The 21,227-nt window shown below is 40.2% G+C and overlaps 1 protein-coding gene across 2 annotated transcripts in view; it reads left to right on the forward strand.

Annotated features, from left to right (window-relative positions):
- LOC132392786 (abl interactor 2) overlaps positions 1-21,227 on the forward strand; it is a 168,020-nt gene that overhangs the window by 134,451 nt on the left and 12,342 nt on the right. For both annotated transcript variants that reach the window (XM_059967137.1, XM_059967135.1), the window contains exon 6: positions 3,461-3,585. In XM_059967137.1, coding sequence (XP_059823120.1) covers positions 3,461-3,585 — 125 coding nt within the window. The remainder of the gene's footprint in view (positions 1-3,460; positions 3,586-21,227) is intronic.

The raw sequence follows: 21,227 nt of genomic DNA on the forward strand, positions 1-21,227 counted from the left end.
ATGCTGTAAAAATGAATATATTTCCTAGATTGCAATATTTATTTCAAACTTTACCAATACAATTACCTCAGAAGTTTTTTCAAGAACTGAATAAATATGTAAGGAAATTTCAATGGAAAGGAAGGATGTCAAGAATATCATTGGAAAAATTGACATGTAAATTTGATTTAGGAGGGTTACAACTATCAAGTTTTAAGAATTATTATAAAGCAAATCAACTTAGATTTATTGCGTCTTTTTTTGATGAAGAAAAACCGACATGGATTAGAATAGAATTAGATAAGATAGGAGAAAACATACCAGAAGATTTTATCTATAAATGGGAATCCAAATGGATACCGGAAAAAAAAGAATCTCCTATATTAAGACACTTGATTGATTTATGGAATAAGGTAAATATGGACGATGAGATAAAGAAATCTTTACTAGCAAAAAGAACTTTAATTTAAAATAGGCTTATTCCTTTTACAATGGATAATAAACTTTTACATAATTGGTTCCAAAAGGGGATTAAATATATAGGTGATTGTTTTGAAGCAGGTATATTGATGTCGTTTGATCAATTAAAAAATAAATATAAAATATCAAATAATACTCTTTTTTGTTATTTTCAATTAAAAGCTTATTTACGAGAAAAGCTGGGTCAAACAATGTTGATGCCAAAACCTAGTGAAATAGAAATATTAATTCAGAAAGGAAAAATTAAAAAATTTATATCTTGTATGTATAATTTGATCAAAAACAGACAATTAAATTAGGAATTCATAAATCAAGACATAAATGGGAATCTGATTTGAATGTTAAAATTGATGGAAAAATTGGTCAAGATTTTGTTCTGATAGTATGAGAAATACAATAAATGTTCGACTTAGATTAATACAATATAATTTTTTACATCAATTATATATAACACCACAGAAAATAAATAGATTAAATTAAAATATGTCTGACCAATGTTTTCGATGTAATCAAGAAATTGGTACTTTTTTACATTCTACTTGGTCTTGTTTTAAAATTCAACCATTTTGGATAAATCTAGGACTTTTATTGGAACAAATTACTGGAGTACAACTCCCACATAGTCCAGTACTATTTTTATTAGGAGACATTGAAGGGACAATACTGAAACTTAAATTGAATAAGTATCAGAAAAAATTTGTAAAAATTGCACTGGCAGTAGCCAAAAAAGTTATTGCAGTTACTTGGAAATTTGATTTATATTTAACTATGGATTGTTGGAATAATGAAATACATAGTTGTATTCCACTTGAAAAAATTACATATAATCTAAGAAATGAATATGATATGTTTTTGAAAATTTGGTTCCCATACTTACAAAAGATAGGATTAAATGCATAGGTCCTTTGAAGATAAAATTATAAAGTAATTGGGGAAAGAAAAAATAAATATTAAAATTATTTTGAACTCCATGAAGCATGTGGGGATCCTCCGATATCCAGGCAATCTTTCTCTTCTTCCTTTTTTCTTCTTTCTTCAGGCAAGTGTTAAGGGGGGGAGGGTTAATATTATTTTTCTTACTATTTTATCATCACATTTATTGTTGTAATTTCCTAAAATTTAATAAATAAATAATTGATTAGAAAGAATGTTGGAGAGGGTTATGCCCATAATGGACCTAGCTAAGCCTGCAGCCACTTTTGATCTTGCATGTTGAAACCTCCATTCTAGGCAGCGAATGCTCTCTGTGGTTCATCTGTAGGTAATTTTCCTGTGTCTTTGGTGACAGATCAAATTTCTTAAAGAGGTAGATCTACTGGTATGAGTTCCAGAGGTACACAGTCATTTCTTTGGCTTTACTGACATTGAATACGAGGTTGTTATGGCGACAACACTCAACCAAACAATTTGCTTCACTCCTGTATGGCTCTTCATTGCCATCTGATACTCTGCCAACAACAGTGGTGTCATCAGTGAGTTTATGATGGCATTTGAGCTGTGCGGAGTTGTTCAACCTAAATACTCTAGACAGTCAATGTCTGTGCTGAAAGAAATGGTCAACATTTCAATGAGCTTTCTTTAGAATCAAAAGAAGTTAAAAGTTATGGCAGCATTTGAGCAAGTACAAAGATACAAAAAAAAGGAAAGCAATGGAAACTGTTGTTGGGTGGAGAGCAAGAGGGCAAGTAAAAGTTGGGGAATGCAAAGCCAGTCAAAGCAGTCATTTTTGCCAAGATGTTCAGCCAATGTATATTTTCTTTCCCCGTTACAGAAGAGATCACATCAGGAGAGTGCATTCAATATACTCAATTGAAAAAATGTCTTGAATTTTGAAAATGGAGGTACAGGAGCAAGTGTTACATCTTGTGTCTTGCAAAGGAAGTGCGGTAGGAAATGAATGGGGCGATTAAGGAGTGAACCAATAAAGGTAATATAAAGTAGATTAAATGCAACAGAGAAGAAAAAGAACTTGGAGAATGAAAATCTTCGTACAGGAGGTGGACTAAAAGAAATTTCATTCAGGTTGCTTTGGGAATCACTGGGCATATGGTATAAATTGGCTGATGACAGTCGAGGAAGAGAATAAAGGTGGACCTCATGAAGGTGATCGAACATCTCTTTTCGTTTCCTAGTTGGAGCTTTTTTTCATTCTCATTTTTTGATGTTTCATTTCTTCAAAGTGTTAATTGTTAGAGATGATTCCACCTCCATAGCCAGCCGACTGTGCTTCACAACCAGCTTTTCAAATTTTTTTGTTTTCAATATAGGACTTTTAAAAAAATTATGCCTGTTTTGGGACATTAATGCAGGAATGCATTTTGCAGAAACTGAATATGGATTACTTCCAAAGGGGAACTTGATAAATACTAAAGCAAAAAACAATACAGAACAATGGGGAAAGAGCTGATAAATGGGACAGACTTCATCCTATGAAGGTTAAGCTTGGGCTTGATTGGTCAAATGGCCACCTTCTGCACTGCAATAATTCTGTGATTCTAAATTTCACAAATGGGAAAAGAGTATGGGAATAATGTGGGGAAGGGGTAGCAATAGTGATACACCTGCAAGCAATACTGCTATCCACACACTTGAGTTCCTTCAGATTTCAGAAACTCTGACCCCAGATAGATGAGGAATGGGAAGGAGCTAGAGAAAGGAAACTTAAGTATTGGATTGGGGCTCTGCTTCATCTCACAGTCATAAGTATAAAGCAGATAGAGAAGGGGGCAAAGCTCACCATCTTATGGTGCACCTGTGCTGTTGGAGATTGTATAGAAGATGCTGCAAATCTGAACTGACTGGTTTCTGCAAGTGAGGAAATCGAGGATCCAGTTGCGCAAGGAGGTATTGAAGCCAAGGTCTTGAAGCTTAGTATTGAGAGCCTGCTCTTTCCATCTTCTCCTTAAGAATTGTGGGATGCAGGAATTGTTTTTTGAAGAAAGGCAGAAGGCCCTTTGGCCATGTGTGAGCGCTGACCTGTGCAATGATTTGTGTATTACAGTAGCAGTGGAAGCAGTGGAGGGAGCCACCCAAGCAGCCGCAGCAGCAGCAGAGAGAACAGTGGCAGTGGAAGTGTCGGGGTTCCCATTGCGGTACCGACTCCTTCTCCACCCAGTGTGTATCCAGGTAAGGGTTGTCCCGAGCAATGCTTATCACTTTTTATATGCGCTGATGTCATGACTCACAATCTCTAACCTTTCTGATAATCAGAAATATTTAGCAACAGGTATTATACTTCTGAGTGAACTGAGTTCACTAACGGTTAATATTCTTAATACTGCCAAGGATAATGGGAAAAAAAGCCACTGTTAATTGTCCCTACCAGTTTCTAATGGACATGGAACTTGTTCTTAATTCTGTACCTGGATACTGATGTTGGAAGCTGCAAAGTATGAAGTTAATACTGTATGGAAATGTGCACATGTTTAAGATTCAAGAGACATAGTTGGAAACTGTGAAGCAAATTTTGTTGCACGCCTGTGCTATATTTTCTTTGGGGTTCTCTGTCCCGCCCCCACTTCCCCCCTTCTGCCCGTGCCCCTTCCCACTGACCCCCTCTCTGGTCACCCCCCTCTTCTCACCACCCCTTCTTTCTCCCCCCACCCCGACTGCCTTCTTCGCTGTCCTTTGTTATACTTACTGTGGGATTCATGCTCCTGACACTCTGAGCTTCATGACTATGCATAAAAGTTGTTGGTGATAATGAGATCCTTGATATAAGAGAGTATGACAACTCTGCATCAAATTCTGTATTGGTGTTCTGTAACACAGTAGTTGAGTTATTAGGCTTTGAATCCAGTGGTGTGAGGTTGAATGCCATCAGAACAACTGAATAACCTATAAAGAAACATCTAGAATCAAGTCTGGTAGCAATAAGTTGTCAAGCTGTCAGAAAAACTCACTAGTATCGTCCACGGAATGAAATCATTGTTCATCTGTTCTGGCTGGTCTCTTCTTCTGACCCACCATATGGCAGTCATATAAAGATTACTTGAACAAACCAACATCACTGTTAAAGACCAAGCACAGGAAGCTAAACTCAGATAATTTGAAGAAATGTATTAAATCACTTATTCAGCATATTGGAAAACAACCTTGAAGGAATAAATCTAATGAAACTAAAGCTAGTGAGATTAAATGTAATTAAACAAAGTTAAATGATTTAAATATAATTTAATATTGGGTGTTAATGCTTCCAAGTCATTGGGTTTGGATATGGGAGAGTCTGCAGAAGCTGAAAATCCAAAGCAACACAAACAAAATGCTGGAGGAACTCAGTCAACAGCATCTATGGAAATGAATAAACAGTCGACATTTTGGGCTAAGACCCTTCTTTAGGACTGGAAAAGAAAGGGGGGAGAAACTAGAATAAAAAGGGGAAAGAGGCTTGCATTGGGATTTCTTCCCCCCCCCCCCCCACCCCATCCGGTGTTCGCTCCCTCCAGGATTCCCTTGTCCATTCGTTTTCCCCACTAATCTCCCTCTTGGCACTTATCCCTGCAAGTGGCCTAAATGGTACACCTGCCCATTTACTACTTCCCTGCCTCCATTCAGACCTTCCAGGTGAGGTAACACTTCACCCGTGGATCTGCTGGGGTCCTCTATTGTGTCTGGTGCTCCTGATGCAACCTTTTCTACATTGGTGACACCTTTCGTAAGTCGGGGGATCGCTTCATCGAGCACTTCTGCTCCATCCACCAAAAGCAGAAACTTCTGGTGGCCAAACATTTTAATTCCGATTCCAATTACCATTCCATGTTGCTCCGCCCTTGTATTCCATCTGGGTAGCCTCCAACCTGATGGCATGAGTATCGATTTCTACTTACGGTAATTTTTTCCCTTCCCACTCCCCTCTTCCTCTGTTCCTCACTCTGGCCTTTTACCTCTTCTCACCTGCCTATCACTTACTGCTAGATCCCCTTTTCCTTCTCTTTTTCTTAGAGTCTTCTTTCCTCTTCTATCAGATTACTTTTTCTCCGGCCCTTGATCTTTTCCACCTCCCTGGCTTTACCTATCACCTTCCAACTAGCCTCCTTCCCTTCCCCCCACCTTTTTATTCTGGCATCTTCCCCTTTCCTTTCCAGTCCTGAAGGAAGGTCATTGCTTGAAACATTGTGTATTGATTTACATAGATGCTGCTTGATCCAGTGGGCCAACCATTGATAATAGCCTCTACTTTAAGAACTGCGTGAAGACCCTCTTCATCAAGATGCTACTCCTTCATGGTAGAATTGAGAACCTTCCTTACAGACCTGATCAATCTCTCTCATGCTTCCCCATGATGTGAGCCAGCCGTTTGGGGGGGGGGGGGGGGGTTAAAAATCCATTTAATTTCTCTCTGATGAAGTACGTCATTGATCTGAATTTTTCCACCTCACTTAACAAGAAGTTGGACTCATGAGAGTGCAGTTCACAAGCTTGTTCTAGTCTTGATATAAAGCATGAAAATGCATTTAAAAAAGGAATCTGTGCCCAAAGAAGATGCCACTTCAATATAATAGGTCATATAGCTAGACAGGTAAATATAACCCCATACGTCTTCATCATACTCCTGCTTTTCAACTTCATAGGTCCAAAGTAGTCTATGTGTGGATGAAACACATTCTGGAGCTGCGTGCAACTGTGTATAAACAACACACTAAGACAGGATTCTTCATATAGCTGTACTAGCATTGGGCATCCGAGATTTTTGGCACAACCTGGATAACGTGGTTACAGCCACTGTTCCCCACGCCTTGATGTACATTCCTCAGAATGAGATCTGAAATATGAAGATTCTTCACCAGTATAGCAGCATGTTCAGTCTCTTCAGGCTTGGCCACCCTCCTAAGCTGACCACCAATTCTCAAGATGCCATCTTCAAGTACTAGATTAAGCTTGAAAATATGACTGTTGCTTTTCACACTTTATTTCCCTTTGCAAACTCGAGAATTCATCTTGAAATCTTTCTTTGACATAAACTAAAAATCTCCTATTCAGCCTTCCTGAACTCCTCCAATGAGAGACAATCTTGGCCAATCTGACCTTCGGCCATCTCCATCCCTCTCCAAAGAATACCTTTGTTGTTCTTCATCCAAGTCAGACTGAGAGTAAACAATATTCAATTGCTTCTCTTCCAACTAAAATAAGACAAGGTTCTTAAATCTAAAAATACAGGCAACTGTCTTCCTTAAACAGGTCCAAGATGAGAAGTGATGAATTATATATATTACTGCAGCCAACTCCTCTTCAATATGCATGATGTACATTGTAGAAATCTCCTTGGCTTCTGGATCATCTAGCAGTTCTTCAGAACAATCATAATTCAGAGGCCATTCACTTTCAGGCTGAAGAAGATATTGAGGTCCTGACACCCGAGTCTTATTCTTCTGAAAAGCCTTCACCTTCAACTCTCTTGAGACCATGTCTGCTATGTTGCTTGAAATATTCACATGCCTCCATTGAGATGCCTGTGAGACTTGGAAGTTTCATTCTTGACATACTTTTGCACAGAAGTACTATCAGCACAAAATGAGTCCTGAAGCTGCATGTGCAACTCCTGCTCCCAAAATGTGTCCATACAACTTACTATTGTAGCAGCAATGAGCTCCATGTGAAGGGTGGAAACCGACTTCAACAAGCTACCGTAGATTTTCCCATGCCAGAAGCACTTAAGCTAAAAGGCAGAAAGGAAATTATAGACCAGTTAGCCTGACCTCAGTGGTTGACAAGATGTTAGAGTCAATCGTTAAGCATGGGTTCTGAAGAAGTTGCTGACACAGGACAAGATAGGACAAAGTCAGCATAGTTTCCTTAAGGGAAAATCTTGCCTGACGAACCTATTGGAATTCTTTGGGGAGATTACACGTAGGATAGATAAAGGGGATGCAGTGGATGTTGTATATTTGGACTTTCAGAAGGCCTTTGACAAGGTGCCACGTGAGGCTGCTTACCAAGTTAAGAGCCCATGGTATTACATGAAAGGTACCAGCATGATTAGAGCATTGGCTAATTCATAGGGGACAGCAAGATGGAATAAAAGGATCCTTTTCTGGTTGGCCTCCAATGAGAAGTGGTGTTCCGCAGGGGTCGGTGTTGGGACCACTTCTTTTTATTCTCTATATCAGTGATTTTAGATGATGGAATAGATGGCTTTGTTGGCAAGTTTGCAGAGATATGAAGATTGTGGAGGTGCAGATAGTGTTGAGAAAACAGGTAGGTTGCAGTAAGACGACAGATTAGGAGAATGGGAAAGAGCGGCAAATGAAATAGAATGTTGAAAAATGCATGGTCATGCTCTTAAGTAATAGAAATAAATGTGCAGACTACTTTCTAAACAGGGAGAAAATCCAAAAATCTGTGATACAAAGTGATTTGGAAGTCCTTGTTAACTTGTAGGTAGAATCAGTGGTGAGGAAGGCAAATGCAATGTTAGTATTCATTTCAAGAGGTTTAGAATATAAGAGGAAAGATGTGATGCTGAATCTTTATAAGGCACTGGTGAGGCCTCACCTTGAGTTTTGTTTCTTCATTTAAGAAAAAATGTGCTGACACTGGAGAGGGTTCAGAGGAAGTTCACAAGGAACAATGAAAGGGTTACCATACACGGAACATTTGATAGCTCTGTGTCTGTATTCGCTGGAATTTATAAGGATGGCGGGGTGGATCTCATTGAAACCTTTTGAATGTTGAAAGGCCTAGGCAGAGTAGATATGGAAAGGATGTTTCCCATGGTGGCGGAGTCAAGGACAGGAGGGCACAGTCTCAGGATAGAGAGCCGTCCTTTTAAAACAGAGGAATTTCTTTAGCCAGAGGGTGGTGAATTTGTGGAATTTATTTCCACAGGTGGCTGTGGAGGCCAGGTCATTGGGGGTATTTAAGGCAGAGCTTGATAGTTTCTTGATTGGGCATGGCATCAAAGGTTATGGGGAGAAGGCTGAGAAGCGGGGCTGAGGAGGGGAAGAAGGATCAGCCATGATTAAATGGTGGAGCAGACTTGATGGGCCAAATGGCCTAGTTCTGTTCCTATGTCTTATGCACCTGCGAACACATGTCATGCAACAAAAGGTAGGTCATTACTCCATAGCCACCTTCACTTGGGTCTGAAAAATGGTGTAACTGGGCAGCAGTAACTTCAAGATCCAAGGGTTTCAAACATCTAACTACCTTGAAGTCTTTCAGTTGGCGAAGTTTGTCCAGCCAACTTGTCCACTCATAAGCAACTGACGTTGGTATAGCATCATCCCAACTAAACCCTTTCTTGCATAGGTCTTGTAGGATCTTCTTAGCAGATAACTCCACTCAACTCAAGATTCCTAAAGGGTCATAGATGGAGCTAACAGTGGAGAAGATCCCCGTTCTGGTAAGCGGTCTTGCATCTGATCTTAAACTTGAAAGTATCAGGCTGAATACACCATTGCACACCTAGTATTCTCTCCACCAAAGGAATTTCTTGATTTTAATCCAATCCTTCATTGTCTTTGTTCTTCTGGTATTACAGATACCACGCTATGTCTGTGCTTATCCAGATAAGAGTGTCGAAAACTGCCTTTAGCACAAATACACGGTCACGATAGAGAGACACCAGGCAGTCATCAACATAAAAGCAATGCAAAACCTTATCCACTGTCTCACGGCTGAATTGTTCTTCATTGTCTTCTGCACACTTCCTCAGAGCAAAACTCAGTGAGGTACCACCCTACTAAAGTCCACTCTGTTTTGGCTAGGGTCATCATCAGGCTGCCAAAGAAACCTGAGAAGGTCTACATTTCCCACTGGCACCTTAACCTGATGAAACATTGATTCATTATCTGTCATAATCATCACTGGTTCTTTTCCAAATCTGCTTATGGCTCTAATCAATGACCTAGTAAGATCAGGTCCCTGTAAAAGCTGAGCATTGAACGATATTCCCTGAAAAGTCGCTCCACAGTCAAAACACACAAGGTTTCCTTTTTCTGGAGTGATAAGCACCATAATGTGGAATGTAACAGACATTCCCATCACTTTGATCCTCTGCTGGCACTCTTTTGGTAGAAACTTTGGAGATGACGTTCTTCATAAACGCTGAGTAGTCAGTGTGAAATGACAAATCCTTCTTGAAACTCTTCCTTAGATTCAGAGCACGCTGCTCAGCAACCTTCCTGTTCTTAGGCATGTTAACATCCTTCTTTCTCAGAGATAAACTGATCTGGTAATAACCATCCACCAGTTTTGCAGATGCAGTCACCAGCTCAATGAACTTGTGATCTTCTCTTGACCTCCTGTCTGCATTCGGGGAAATTAGTCTTGAATTGCTGCTGCCAAAAACTCATCCAAGTTGAAAACTGAAATCCTGTTAACTGTTAGCTCTGGTGATCACTGTCTCCTCCATCACCATGGGCTCCTTTCAGTGGTCCAATAACAGTCCAACCCAACTTTGTTCTGATTGCATAGGGTCCTTCATTAACACTATGAATCACTTGCAATGGCTCCAATGCTTTAGGCATATTCGTCCCTATCAGCAGCTTAATTTCAGACAAATAAATATGCTTCAGATGACCTATTACTGAAGATCTTCTCTTGACCCATGGTGCATAAGAAAACGCGTGTTCTTTTTCCTGTGAAGTTGAGCTTGTTCATAAGACTTATTTTAGAACACTGCTGTACTTATTTATCTAGGAAAATATAAGGCCACTGTCTTGCTAACCTTCTTTGACTTTACCTGAATGGGAATTATAGGAAGTTTACAGTCATGATCGCTAGCCCCCATAAGGCTATTAGATACCAGGGCATTAATTGCTGCTCTGTTTGATTCTTCCACAACTTGTTTCGAATCTGAACCCTCTTCATCAGAGTGAGTATGAAGTATGCTGGGATGCTTGCCTTGGCATACTTTGCATGCAAGAAGTTTCCAGCAATGCTTCCTGATGTGTCCCATACACTAGCAACCAAAGCTGACACCATGTTCTTTTTGGATGGCAATCTTCTCATTAAAATCATTTTCTCGAGCTGAGAGCAAAGTACATTCATCCTGGCAGAACAGACAGATCCTCTTAGCTGATGAGACCCATTTCCCTTTCATTAGTTCCAGACTCAGTTTTAGCTTTATTTTTCACAGTAGCCACAGTAGTGGCAAAGCTGCTTCCTTTAGCCTTAGAACAAATTTGTGACATAGTTTTGTTCACACCATTGCTTATTGCAGGTGATGTGGTGTCCTATATATTTCCATACATTGGGTGTGTAGAAATCCTCACTTGTTTTTCAATTAACCCAACAAGGTCGATGAAAGTAGCCTCGCAGTAATGATTATCTAGTAGATCACAGGCCACACATCTCCATTTATCTCCAAGCACAAAAGGCAACTTGTTTACAACAATCGATATATTAATAGGCAAGTCCAACTCATGCATATACATGCAATTTCCCATTGCATTGCAACAGTGACTAAGAAAAAGACGGTAGTCTTAAAGAGCTCTGTTTTCTTCAGATCTTGATAAGTGGCTGAGAAAGAGCCTTTCCTATGTAGGCTGACGGCATTTTCTGCTCATTAACAAAATGTTCCTGTAGTAAAGCTTTGGCCTTTAGGTATCCTTGTGCCAGATTGGCTTGCTGGCAACATTTGACAAACTCTCCAGGGTGACCTCCAGCGAACTGTTCAAGGAAGTGACTGTTGCCTTAATCGCCTACCTTGTCTCCAACACTATTCTTAAAAGCACTCATGAATGCATGATACTGCAATGGATCACCATCGAAGATTTGAATCTCTCTCGGGCAATGTCTTGTTGTTTCCCCACTAAGGTTGCTATTTCCTTTCAATAGGTACATTCATTGTGAGAGAAATGTATACAATTTCTCTGAAATTCTTTTTCATCGCAAACGTCCACAAAAACAGAGGAGTGCTGAAAGAATGAATGACAGTTAAATGTTAGAACACTTCACTCCTACTCCCCTTCCCATGCACAAGCAACAACAAGGTAACAATCTCCTCCTCACCTCCGCCAGCCAAATAGCATCACTGCCCTCCACTGAGCACTCAAGCATGCAGCAAGCATCAATAAAGACACAGACTTGCAGTACCCCAAAGACTACTCATTCACCCAGTAATTCGACATACCACAGGCACGCTCTCTCTCACTAATAAGGGGAAAAGAGCTATCCCCATTTTGCAGCAAGACTGGATACATAACCAACAGCTCGCTGATTTACGATGTTAAAAGTCTGTTGCGTCGCTTTTTCCAAGCTCTGCGCCCAGAGAGTCGGCACCAGATTGCAGCTCTCTGGACTCACAACCCCGGCGGCTAATCCGCTGCTCCTGATGTTCCGTGTCCTCTCACAATGCCTCAGTTGGGGGCACTGGCCTAGAATCAGCATGTCTCCACGGCCACAAAAATCCGGTACCCTGAAGGCACACTAGTCTTCCGGGCCGCATCCTTGGGAAATCAAAAAGCAACTGGTCATGAGGCCCTGAGAGTGGGTCCTGTTCCTGCTATGAACTGAAGTCAGAGTCTAATTCCAGGTCAGGGTCTTCAAAAGAACCTTGAAAAGGAATACGAAGAAATAGCAAAGATAGAAATAAAACCGTTTCCGAGATGCAAACAAAGGAGTTGCCGTTTAGTTCCATTAATTATTTTGCTCCAGTCCTTATCATCTCCATTGCCAAATTTAGACTTCTGCCATCTGAAAGATATTGTTTTTCAAATGCGCAAACCAGACCAAACAAACAACTTTCAATTCAAACGTCAGCAATGGAAATATTTCAGCATTTCAAGAGAACCAAATAACAAACTTCTAAGCAAACAGCACAGCATAGAGCATACAGTCAGCAATGACCATTCCAAAACACTGCTCCAACACCAACACACATCATGAATCAACAGAAGGTTGTTGTTGTCACAAGCTGCTCCTGGCTTATCAATGTTGCTTTTAATTTAGCTGACATGTCCGAATGCTGATGTTCATTCGGTATAACTGTTAATCCTTTCTCCTTTGACAAAATGCTGTGGCTACATGAACAAACCAGTGTTGCTATTAGAGACCAAACACGGGTAATTAAACTATGCAACATGCCTTCATATCCAGTAAAATGTTCGAAGTCGAAAAAATGTATTAGATCCTTTATATAGCAAAAAAAAACAATCTTGAAGTGATAAAACTAGTGAAATTAAACATAATTAAGCAGATTTATTTTAAATATAATTAAGCAATCAACAAAAAGATAGCACACCCAGCAATCTCTGAATCTTAATTGCCCTAACCAAAACTAAAGACGAAGTATGAATATGTAACTAAATTCTTCGGTTTTACCACACCCCCACCCACATAACTAACTGTCATAATGAACATGCAACACAGACTACAATGCAGACAGAAAACAGATACATGGCTCCTACAAGTGAGATAGACTTTCAATACCTCTTCTGCCAAGGGGAGAATAATAAATCTCAAGAAACAATTCCAGTAATAAGGTTTTTCCTGGGATTTTACCACCTGGAAAGTTGGTTCTTAGTGTTCTTATGAATCTCTATGAAAAGCAATTATTTTTTGTTATATATGTTTCAGGCAGTTAGATTCTACAGCTGAAGTATGTGTAACCTTGATAATGAAGAGCTATCTTTTAAGTGTTTTTAATCTTTTTCTTGTACCTAAAGTAGTTCTCTCTTATTGGGAGTATGACTTCCTCAAGCCTCCATACTGTACTTGTCCTAGATCTTCAGACATGTGATATAGGTAGGCCATCCATTGATAGTTGACCACCATTGTGCGTTAACCCACAACATATTTAAGCCCTCCATCCTCACAGAATGCTAAGGCCAATTGTTTGTAGCTCATTTGCCACAAAGCTACTGATACAATTCTTGAGGGAAGGCTCGTGCTTTAGCAGCTCCTTGGTGAAAAAATGACAAAGTTGAACTACATTGTCATTCAGCACACCAATGTGCATGTATACATTTTGTTGTATTCTCCTTCTCTGTCTTCTCCACTTCACTTCTTTCCTCTTGGCTCCCATCCCATTTCATTTGAAGACAACAGGGAATAATATTTTGGAACCAGCTGCACGTAATGCAGACGATTCCCTGATCATCACTCTGCCAGTAATCTTCATTCCATGTCCCTGGATACCAATGTATCACCAGCAACTTTCCATCAATTGTCCCTCCTGCTCCATTCTTTCCATTAAAAAAAAGAATTTTTTTCAAGCCAGAAGTGTTTTAGTGGTTATGAGTATATTTAATTATCTTCTTTCATGTTTGTAGATTAACATTAGCAGAAAACAAGGACATCTTTCATTGTGTTGAGTTGCATTTCTGTGTTAAGTGGGATTGACTCAAAGAAAGTCTGGCATATTTGAGCTGAGCATCCATGAGACATTGGAATATTTCGAAGCTGCAGAATTGTATTTCTCTGTAATCTGCAACTGTGTGGTCTGGTTTTGCTCTTGTTCTATCATTACTGCCAAGCTTGAGACCCATTCCTAGTTTGAAGAAATGTGTGGAAAGACATAAAAAACAAAGTGCTAACCATTTGGACTAGGCACATCAGGCAGTATGTTTGGAGAGAGCATGCCAGAGTCAATGTGTAGATTAATTATCTTGAGGTGGAAACATGAAAGGTCACTAACCTAACATGTTAACTCTGTTTATCTCTCTCCATAGGTACTGTCTGAGTATCAGCAACATTTGTTGTTCTTACTTCAGCATCTGAATTATTCTGTTTTTATACAGGATAATTTGCCAGAAGCAGCATCAGAGTATCTGAAAATGAGCTATCATCCTGGCAAAACTGTAACATAGTGGTCTAAACAGGAAAGGTAACATACTTAGTCAGAGCTAAGCAGTCCACAGCCAATGGATCAGATAAAGGTTCTCCAGTATGATCACAATCTGCCGTGATTGGTGGTGGTAATTAAATAGCTCGTGACGAAGTGACTGAACCCAAACACATGACTACCAAAGATAAGGCTGAAACATTAGTCCCATTTTTATAAATGCATTAATAATCTGGGTATGCCCAAAGATACCCACAGTTACCAAGTCAGCCACCTGCCAATTTGCTTCTTTCTATTTCAAAGAAAAAATGGCCAAGAGCACTCCACTATGGTGGTGTATTCTGGTTGTTGCTGAAACCATGCCGTGGATCTTCAGACATGAGATATAGGTGGGCCACACATTGAAAGTTGAGCACCATTATGTTCTTAACTCACTACAGATTTTTGCCCTCTATCATCAGAGGATGCTAAAGCCAGTTGTCTGTGCCTCGTTTGCTACTGATGCACTGATCCAGTACTTGTCGAAAGACCAGTACTTTACCAACTCCTTGGTGAGAAAATGGCCTTGGCATTCTTCCAGCCAAGCAATTGTGTCAAAACAATTGCCCAGTAATGTAGGAAATATCTTTTCCAAAAAGCAAGGCAAATCCAACTGACTAATTATTGCTCTACAAGTCTACTGTCAGTGGAGTGATGGAAGGTATACTAAATAGTTCTGTTAAGCAATACATACTCACCAGTGGTCCATTTACTGATGAGTTTGGGTTTTATTATATCACTTGGCTCCACACCTCATCAGAGCTTTAACTCAAATATTCAAAAGAAAGTAGAGTCTACTTGTCCACTGATCAGGACAGCATTTGACTGAGGCATCACAAAGTTTGGATAAAACTAGTCATTGACAATCGGGCGATGGGGGAGAAAGCTCACCAATAGCTGGAGTCGTGTTTCAGACAGAGAAAGATGGTGTGGTTATTGGAGGATAGTCAGCTCAGCCTTGTGGTGTCACTGCAGAAGTTGCTTAGGACACTGGCCGAGATCACCATCAGCTGCTTCTTCAATGACCTACCTGCCATCATAAGATTAGTTTTCTTATTTATGATAGAAGTTCTATTTGCATCTCCTCAGACATTAAAGCAGCTCATTCCTGTGTATAGCAAGAGCTGGTCACCATTCAGGGATGAGCTGCTAAACAGTACGTAACATTCCATGGCACTTGTATGGCAGAAATAACCATCAACAAGAGTGTCTGCCACTCAATTGCATAACAGCCTTCAAGTTCCCTCTCATTAATATTGTGGGAATTATCAATGGTTGCTGGAGCATATCAGAGAGCAGATAATCTGGGGTAAGTGGATTATCTATTAATTTCATACAGGCACAAACAGGAATATGATGAAATACTTTGTGTTTGCTTGATATGTGCAGCTGTACTGGGACACAGTTATAGTGCACCTGACTGCAGGAGTTTATGGAGGTCAATCATCATCACCTTAGTCATAGGGAGATATAGCATGCAAACAGGCCTTCAGTCCACAGTCACAGACCACCCATTTACTTTGATCCTTCCCCTACCCATTTTATCTTTTTCCATGTTCCCAGCAGCAGTGCCATTATGACAATGACATTATTAAATTCTAAGAATAGAGTTGTATGTAACAGTATTATTGCAGGAACAAGCCATCCATTTTCTCTTGCTGGTGAATTGGATGTTAGATGAAAATATGTTGTCAGACTTCAGCATAAGACAAAATTACCAATCTCACTAAGTCCCTATTTCATTTTGAAACGCCTTTCTTACCAGGCGTCTAGAGATGCAGATCGTTAGCCCCTTGCTAACAGCCACCAAACTCAGCGGTGAGAATATCACCTTTCTCAGACTCCATCTGTCTGGGGTTGATATGACTTGGGTCTCTCCAAACATGGGAAGCTGAGATGTCTCACCCACCTGAACCTTGATCTGTGCGAATACCGTGTAACTACCACCCCCCATGCAATTGCCCATCGGCAAGCAATAACAGATCGTACACTGCATTCAGTTATAAAGAAAGTATATTTTCAATGTCAGATTAATTGAACAGTTAGTGGGAAAATGAAAAGGAAAAAAATTAAAAGAGCCCATTACAATTAACCCAGTCCAAATATGCACATAAGTTGGAACTCATCTTGAAGTTGTCTTTAGCTTGGATGTTTGACCCACGGTTTATGTGAAAGCCCGTACCACCTTCCAAATGTCGTTCGTAATCCACCTCGATCAAACAGGCTCCCCCACAGGCATATTGGTCCTTTCTTCTTGAAGCCGTTCATCTCCACCAAGCACCTTGTGGAACAGGGATGACATCCTTAGCTATTTTCCCTCCTGCCAAAAAGACCTTGACCCATGTCAATGTCCATCACAAAAACCTCTGCCAAGCATTCTCTAGAATCTCCTAGTTCCACCATCTGTTTGACTGACACAACATTCCTAAATTGAACAACATAGCCCCTTATCTTTAGCTCAAACCCAAACGTGCTCAAAGCAGAACACACTGCTCTGACAGAACTGATAAAATGAAATACTTAACAGCATAACAGTAAAAATATTAACCAGGGCATTACATCTCCAATATATAAACCAGTGGTAGGACAAATCTCACTCTTCTTCCTCTCATCTCCCCCCCACCCCACCACCCCAACGGTCCTTATAAATATGTTGACCAAATTGGTGTATTTCTGAAGCCATTGAGAAATCTTGATGCCATCGTCAAAAGGATACTGTCGCACTTGAGCTGTTGGCCACATACAATTGATTTACAGAATTATATTGGAAATGGTAAGGGAAGTGGATTGTGGTGGAATGCCTTTATCCCTTCTTCAAAAATGCCTCCATCATCGCAATCCTTAGTGGTGGTAATTCAAATATTTCTCCATTTGGTGAAAACCATACAGAAAACTATTTTTTAACACTTTTCCAGAACTACCTCCTGTCTGTACCTGATTTGGGTTCTGCTCAGGGAAGTGTTGGTGGTGTGCTGGCACTGATTATCCCTGCCAACTTTGCAAGGGTAATTCTGTTGGCCATGGCCTCTCCTAAAGCAGGTAGATGAGGTTGTCACTTCAATACACAATCTACTGACACCATCCTCCACTTGAAAGTGAGTGCTGAGTTTGGCTGAAAGGATCATAATTGTTGTAAAAGCCCATTGGAAGAATCTGCAGCCAAAGCTCACAAGTGCTATTGTTTGCCTTTAAAGAAAGCCATTTGGGTGATATACGTGAAAGCAGTAGCTTTTGAGGAAGAATTTGGCAGTGTTAGAAGGGCAAATCAAGATGTTGCAAGCAACTTTTATATCAACTGTTGAATATGTTTACAGTTCAAAGCAGGAAACCTCCTTGGATGAGCCTCTGTTGGCAATATAACTTCACAATATCTGATGAGTGAATTTCCACACAGTTTGTGATAATCTTTTCTTGGAGCATTGTTTTGTAATGTTATTGGTTTGATTCTTGCATGATTGGAACTTTTAACTAACTGCTCAACAAGCTTATTTATCCCAGCTAATGTTCTCCTTTGTGTTAATCCTCCTTTTATACCCCTCCAAGGCTCTGCTGGTACCCCTCCACCACCTACCACCTCTAATCTTACTTCAGTCCCAGTTCCTGCTGCTCCTGCCTCTGCTGCAGTACCTGCTTCAACTCAAGGTCCTGTTCCCTCTGCAACCCCTGCCCATGTTCCAATACTGACCCCAGAATCCATAGCAGGAGCTCAGCCCTTTGCTGATGGCTTCATCTCACCATCTCTCCCTGCTGTCTCTTCTGCTTCTACTGCAGGTGAGTCTGTCTTTCTCATTCTCTGGCTCTGGCAACGCAGTTGTTTCTCAGGCAGTGTTGTAATAAAATCTACACCTAACCAATCTAAATTGGTTTAAAACATCAATGCAGCGCATTCATTGTAATTAAGATTGGTAGAAATAAAAACTAATGTATTTCATACTTCAAAGGAAAAAGGAATTTAGACATCAGTCAGAAAGAATAAGTAGAATTTCATTTAAACTGTTCTACTCCTAAATCATTCTTCTGAGGAGTATGATCCCAGGAAGTGTCCAACTGAGAATGTGTTTGTGCTTCTACAACAGATATGAGTCATGATGGAAATGAAACAAAGGGAGCTCGAATTGCTGCTCGAATCTTCCACATATTCAGCAGCAAAGCAAAAAACCAAAAAACAAATTGCTGGACAAACTCAATGGACCAAATAACATTTACTATCCCTCTGTACTTTCGTTCTGAAATCCATGCAAATAGAACATATAGCTCAGGATACAGGCTATTCAGCCTGCCATGTTGTGCCGAAATAATTAAGCTAACGATGCCTAATTAAACTAATCCTTTCTGCCTGCACATGGTCCAAATCGCTCTGTTTTCTGCATATTCATGTGCCTCTCTAAATGACGTCTGCCTCAACCACCATACCTAGCAGCAAGTTACAGGCACCCATCACTCTCTGTTTCGAAAAGAACTTGCCTGTACACCTCCTTTGTTCCTTCCTCAAATCGTTTTTTAATGTATTCCTTCTAGTATCAGACATTTCAACCCCGGGGATAAAGATACTGACTATCTGCTCTATCTAAGTCTCTCATAACTTTATGAACTTGTATCAGGTCTTCCCTCAACCTCCACCATTCTAGAGAAAACAATTCTGATTAATCCACCCTCTCCTTGTAACACATGCCCTCTAATTCAACGTCATCCTGGTAAACTACTTTAGCACCTTCTTCAGAGTTTATGCCATATAACCATATAACAATCACAGCACGGAAACAGGCCTCCTAGTCCGTGCCGAACTCTTAATCTCACCTAGTCCCACCTACCCGCACTCACCCCATAACCCTCCATTCCTTTCCTGTCCATATACCTATCCAATTTTACCTTAAATGACACAACTGAACTGGCCTCTACTACTTCTACAGGAAGCTCATTCCACACAACTATCACTCTCTGAGTAAAGAAATACCCCCTCGTGTTTCCCTTAAACTTCTGCCCCCTAACTCTCAAATCATGTCCTCTTGTTTGAATCTCCCCTACTCTCAATGGAAACAGCCTATTCACGTCAACTCTATCTATCCCTCTCAAAATTTTAAATACCTCGATCAAATCCCCCCTCAACCTTCTACACTCCAATGAATAGAGACCTAACTTGTTCAACCTTTCTCTGTAACAAGAGCTGAAACCCAGGTAACATCCTAGTAAATCGGCTCTGCGCTCTCTCTAATTTATTGATATCTTTCCTATAATTCGGTGACCAGAACTGTACACAATATTCCAAATTTGGCCTTACCAATGCCTTGTACAATTTTAACATTACATCCCAACTTCTATACTCAATGCTTTGATTTATAAAGGCCAGCATTCCAAAAGCCTTCTTCACCACCCTATCTACATGAGACTCCACCTTCAGGGAACTATGCACTGTTATTCCTAGATCTCTCTGTTCCACTGCATTCCTCAATGCCCTACCATTTACCCTGTATGTTCTATTTGGATTATTCCTGCCAAAATGTAGAACCTCACACTTTTCAGCATTAAACTCCATTTGCCAACGTTCAGCCCATTCTTCTAACCGGCATAAATCTCCCTGCAAGCTTTGAAAACCCACCTCATTATCCACAACACCTCCTACCTTAGTATCATCGGCATACTTACTAATCCAATTTACCACCCCATCATCCAGATCATTTATGTATATTACAAACAACATTGGGCCCAAAACAGATCTCTGAGGCACCCCGCTAGTCACCGGCCTCCATCCCGATAAACAATTATCCACCACTACTCTCTGGCATCTCCCATCTAGCCACTGTTGAATCCATTTTATTACTCCAGCATTAATACCTAACGACTGAACCTTCTTAACTAACCTTCCATGTGGAACTTTGTCAAAGGCTTTGCTGAAGTCCATATAGACTACATCCACTGCCTTACCCTCGTCAACATTCCTCGTAACTTCTTCAAAAAATTCAATAAGGTTTGTCAAACATGACCTTCCACGCACAAATCCATGCTGGCTACTCCTAATCAGATCCTGTCTATCCAGATAATTATTAATACTATCTCTAAGAATACTTTCCATTAATTTACCCACCACTGATGTCAAACTGACAGGTCTATAATTGCTAGGCTTACTTCTACAACCCTTTTTAAACAATGCAACCACATGAGCAATACGCCAATCCTCCGGCACAATCCCCGTTTCTAATGACATCTTAAAGATCTCCGTCAGAGCTCCTGCTATTTCTACACAAACTTCCCTCAAGGTCCTGGGGAATATCCTGCCAGGATACGGAGATTTATCCACTTTTAAATTTCTTAAAAGCGCCAGTACTGCCAGCTCTTTAATTGTCATAGGTTCCATAACTTCCTTACTTGTTTCCCACACCTTACACAATTCAATATCCTTTTCCTTAGTGAATACCGAAGAGAAGAAATCGTTCAAAATCTCTCCCATCTCCCTCGGCTCCACACATAGCTGACCACTCTGATTCTCTAAGGGACCAATTTTATCCCTCACTATCCTCTTGCTTTTAATATAACTGTAGAAACCTTTTGGATTTACTTTCACCTTATTTGCCAAACCAACCTCGTATCTTCTTTTAGCTTTTCTAATCTCTTTCTTAAGATTCCTTTTACATTCTTTATATTTCTCGAGCAATTCCTTTACTCCATGCTGCCTATATCTATTGCAGACAGCTCTCTTTTTCCGAACCAAATTTCTAATATCCCTTGAAAACCATGGTGCTTTCAAACCTTTAACCTTTCCTTTCAACCTAACAGGAACATAAAGATTCTGTACCCTCATAATTTCACCCTTAAATGACCTCCATTTCTCTATTACATCCTTCCCATAAAACAACTTGACCCAATCCACTCTCTCTAAATCCCTTCGCATCTCCTCAAAAATCTCAACTCTAGGTCCAGTCCTGTCCTTCTCCATAATTATATTGAAGCTAATGCTATTGTGATCACGGGACCCAAAGTGCTCCCCAACACATACATCTGTCAGCTG

Source organism: Hypanus sabinus, chromosome 4, assembly GCF_030144855.1.
Source record: "Hypanus sabinus isolate sHypSab1 chromosome 4, sHypSab1.hap1, whole genome shotgun sequence".
NCBI classification, from domain to species: Eukaryota; Metazoa; Chordata; class Chondrichthyes; order Myliobatiformes; family Dasyatidae; genus Hypanus; species Hypanus sabinus.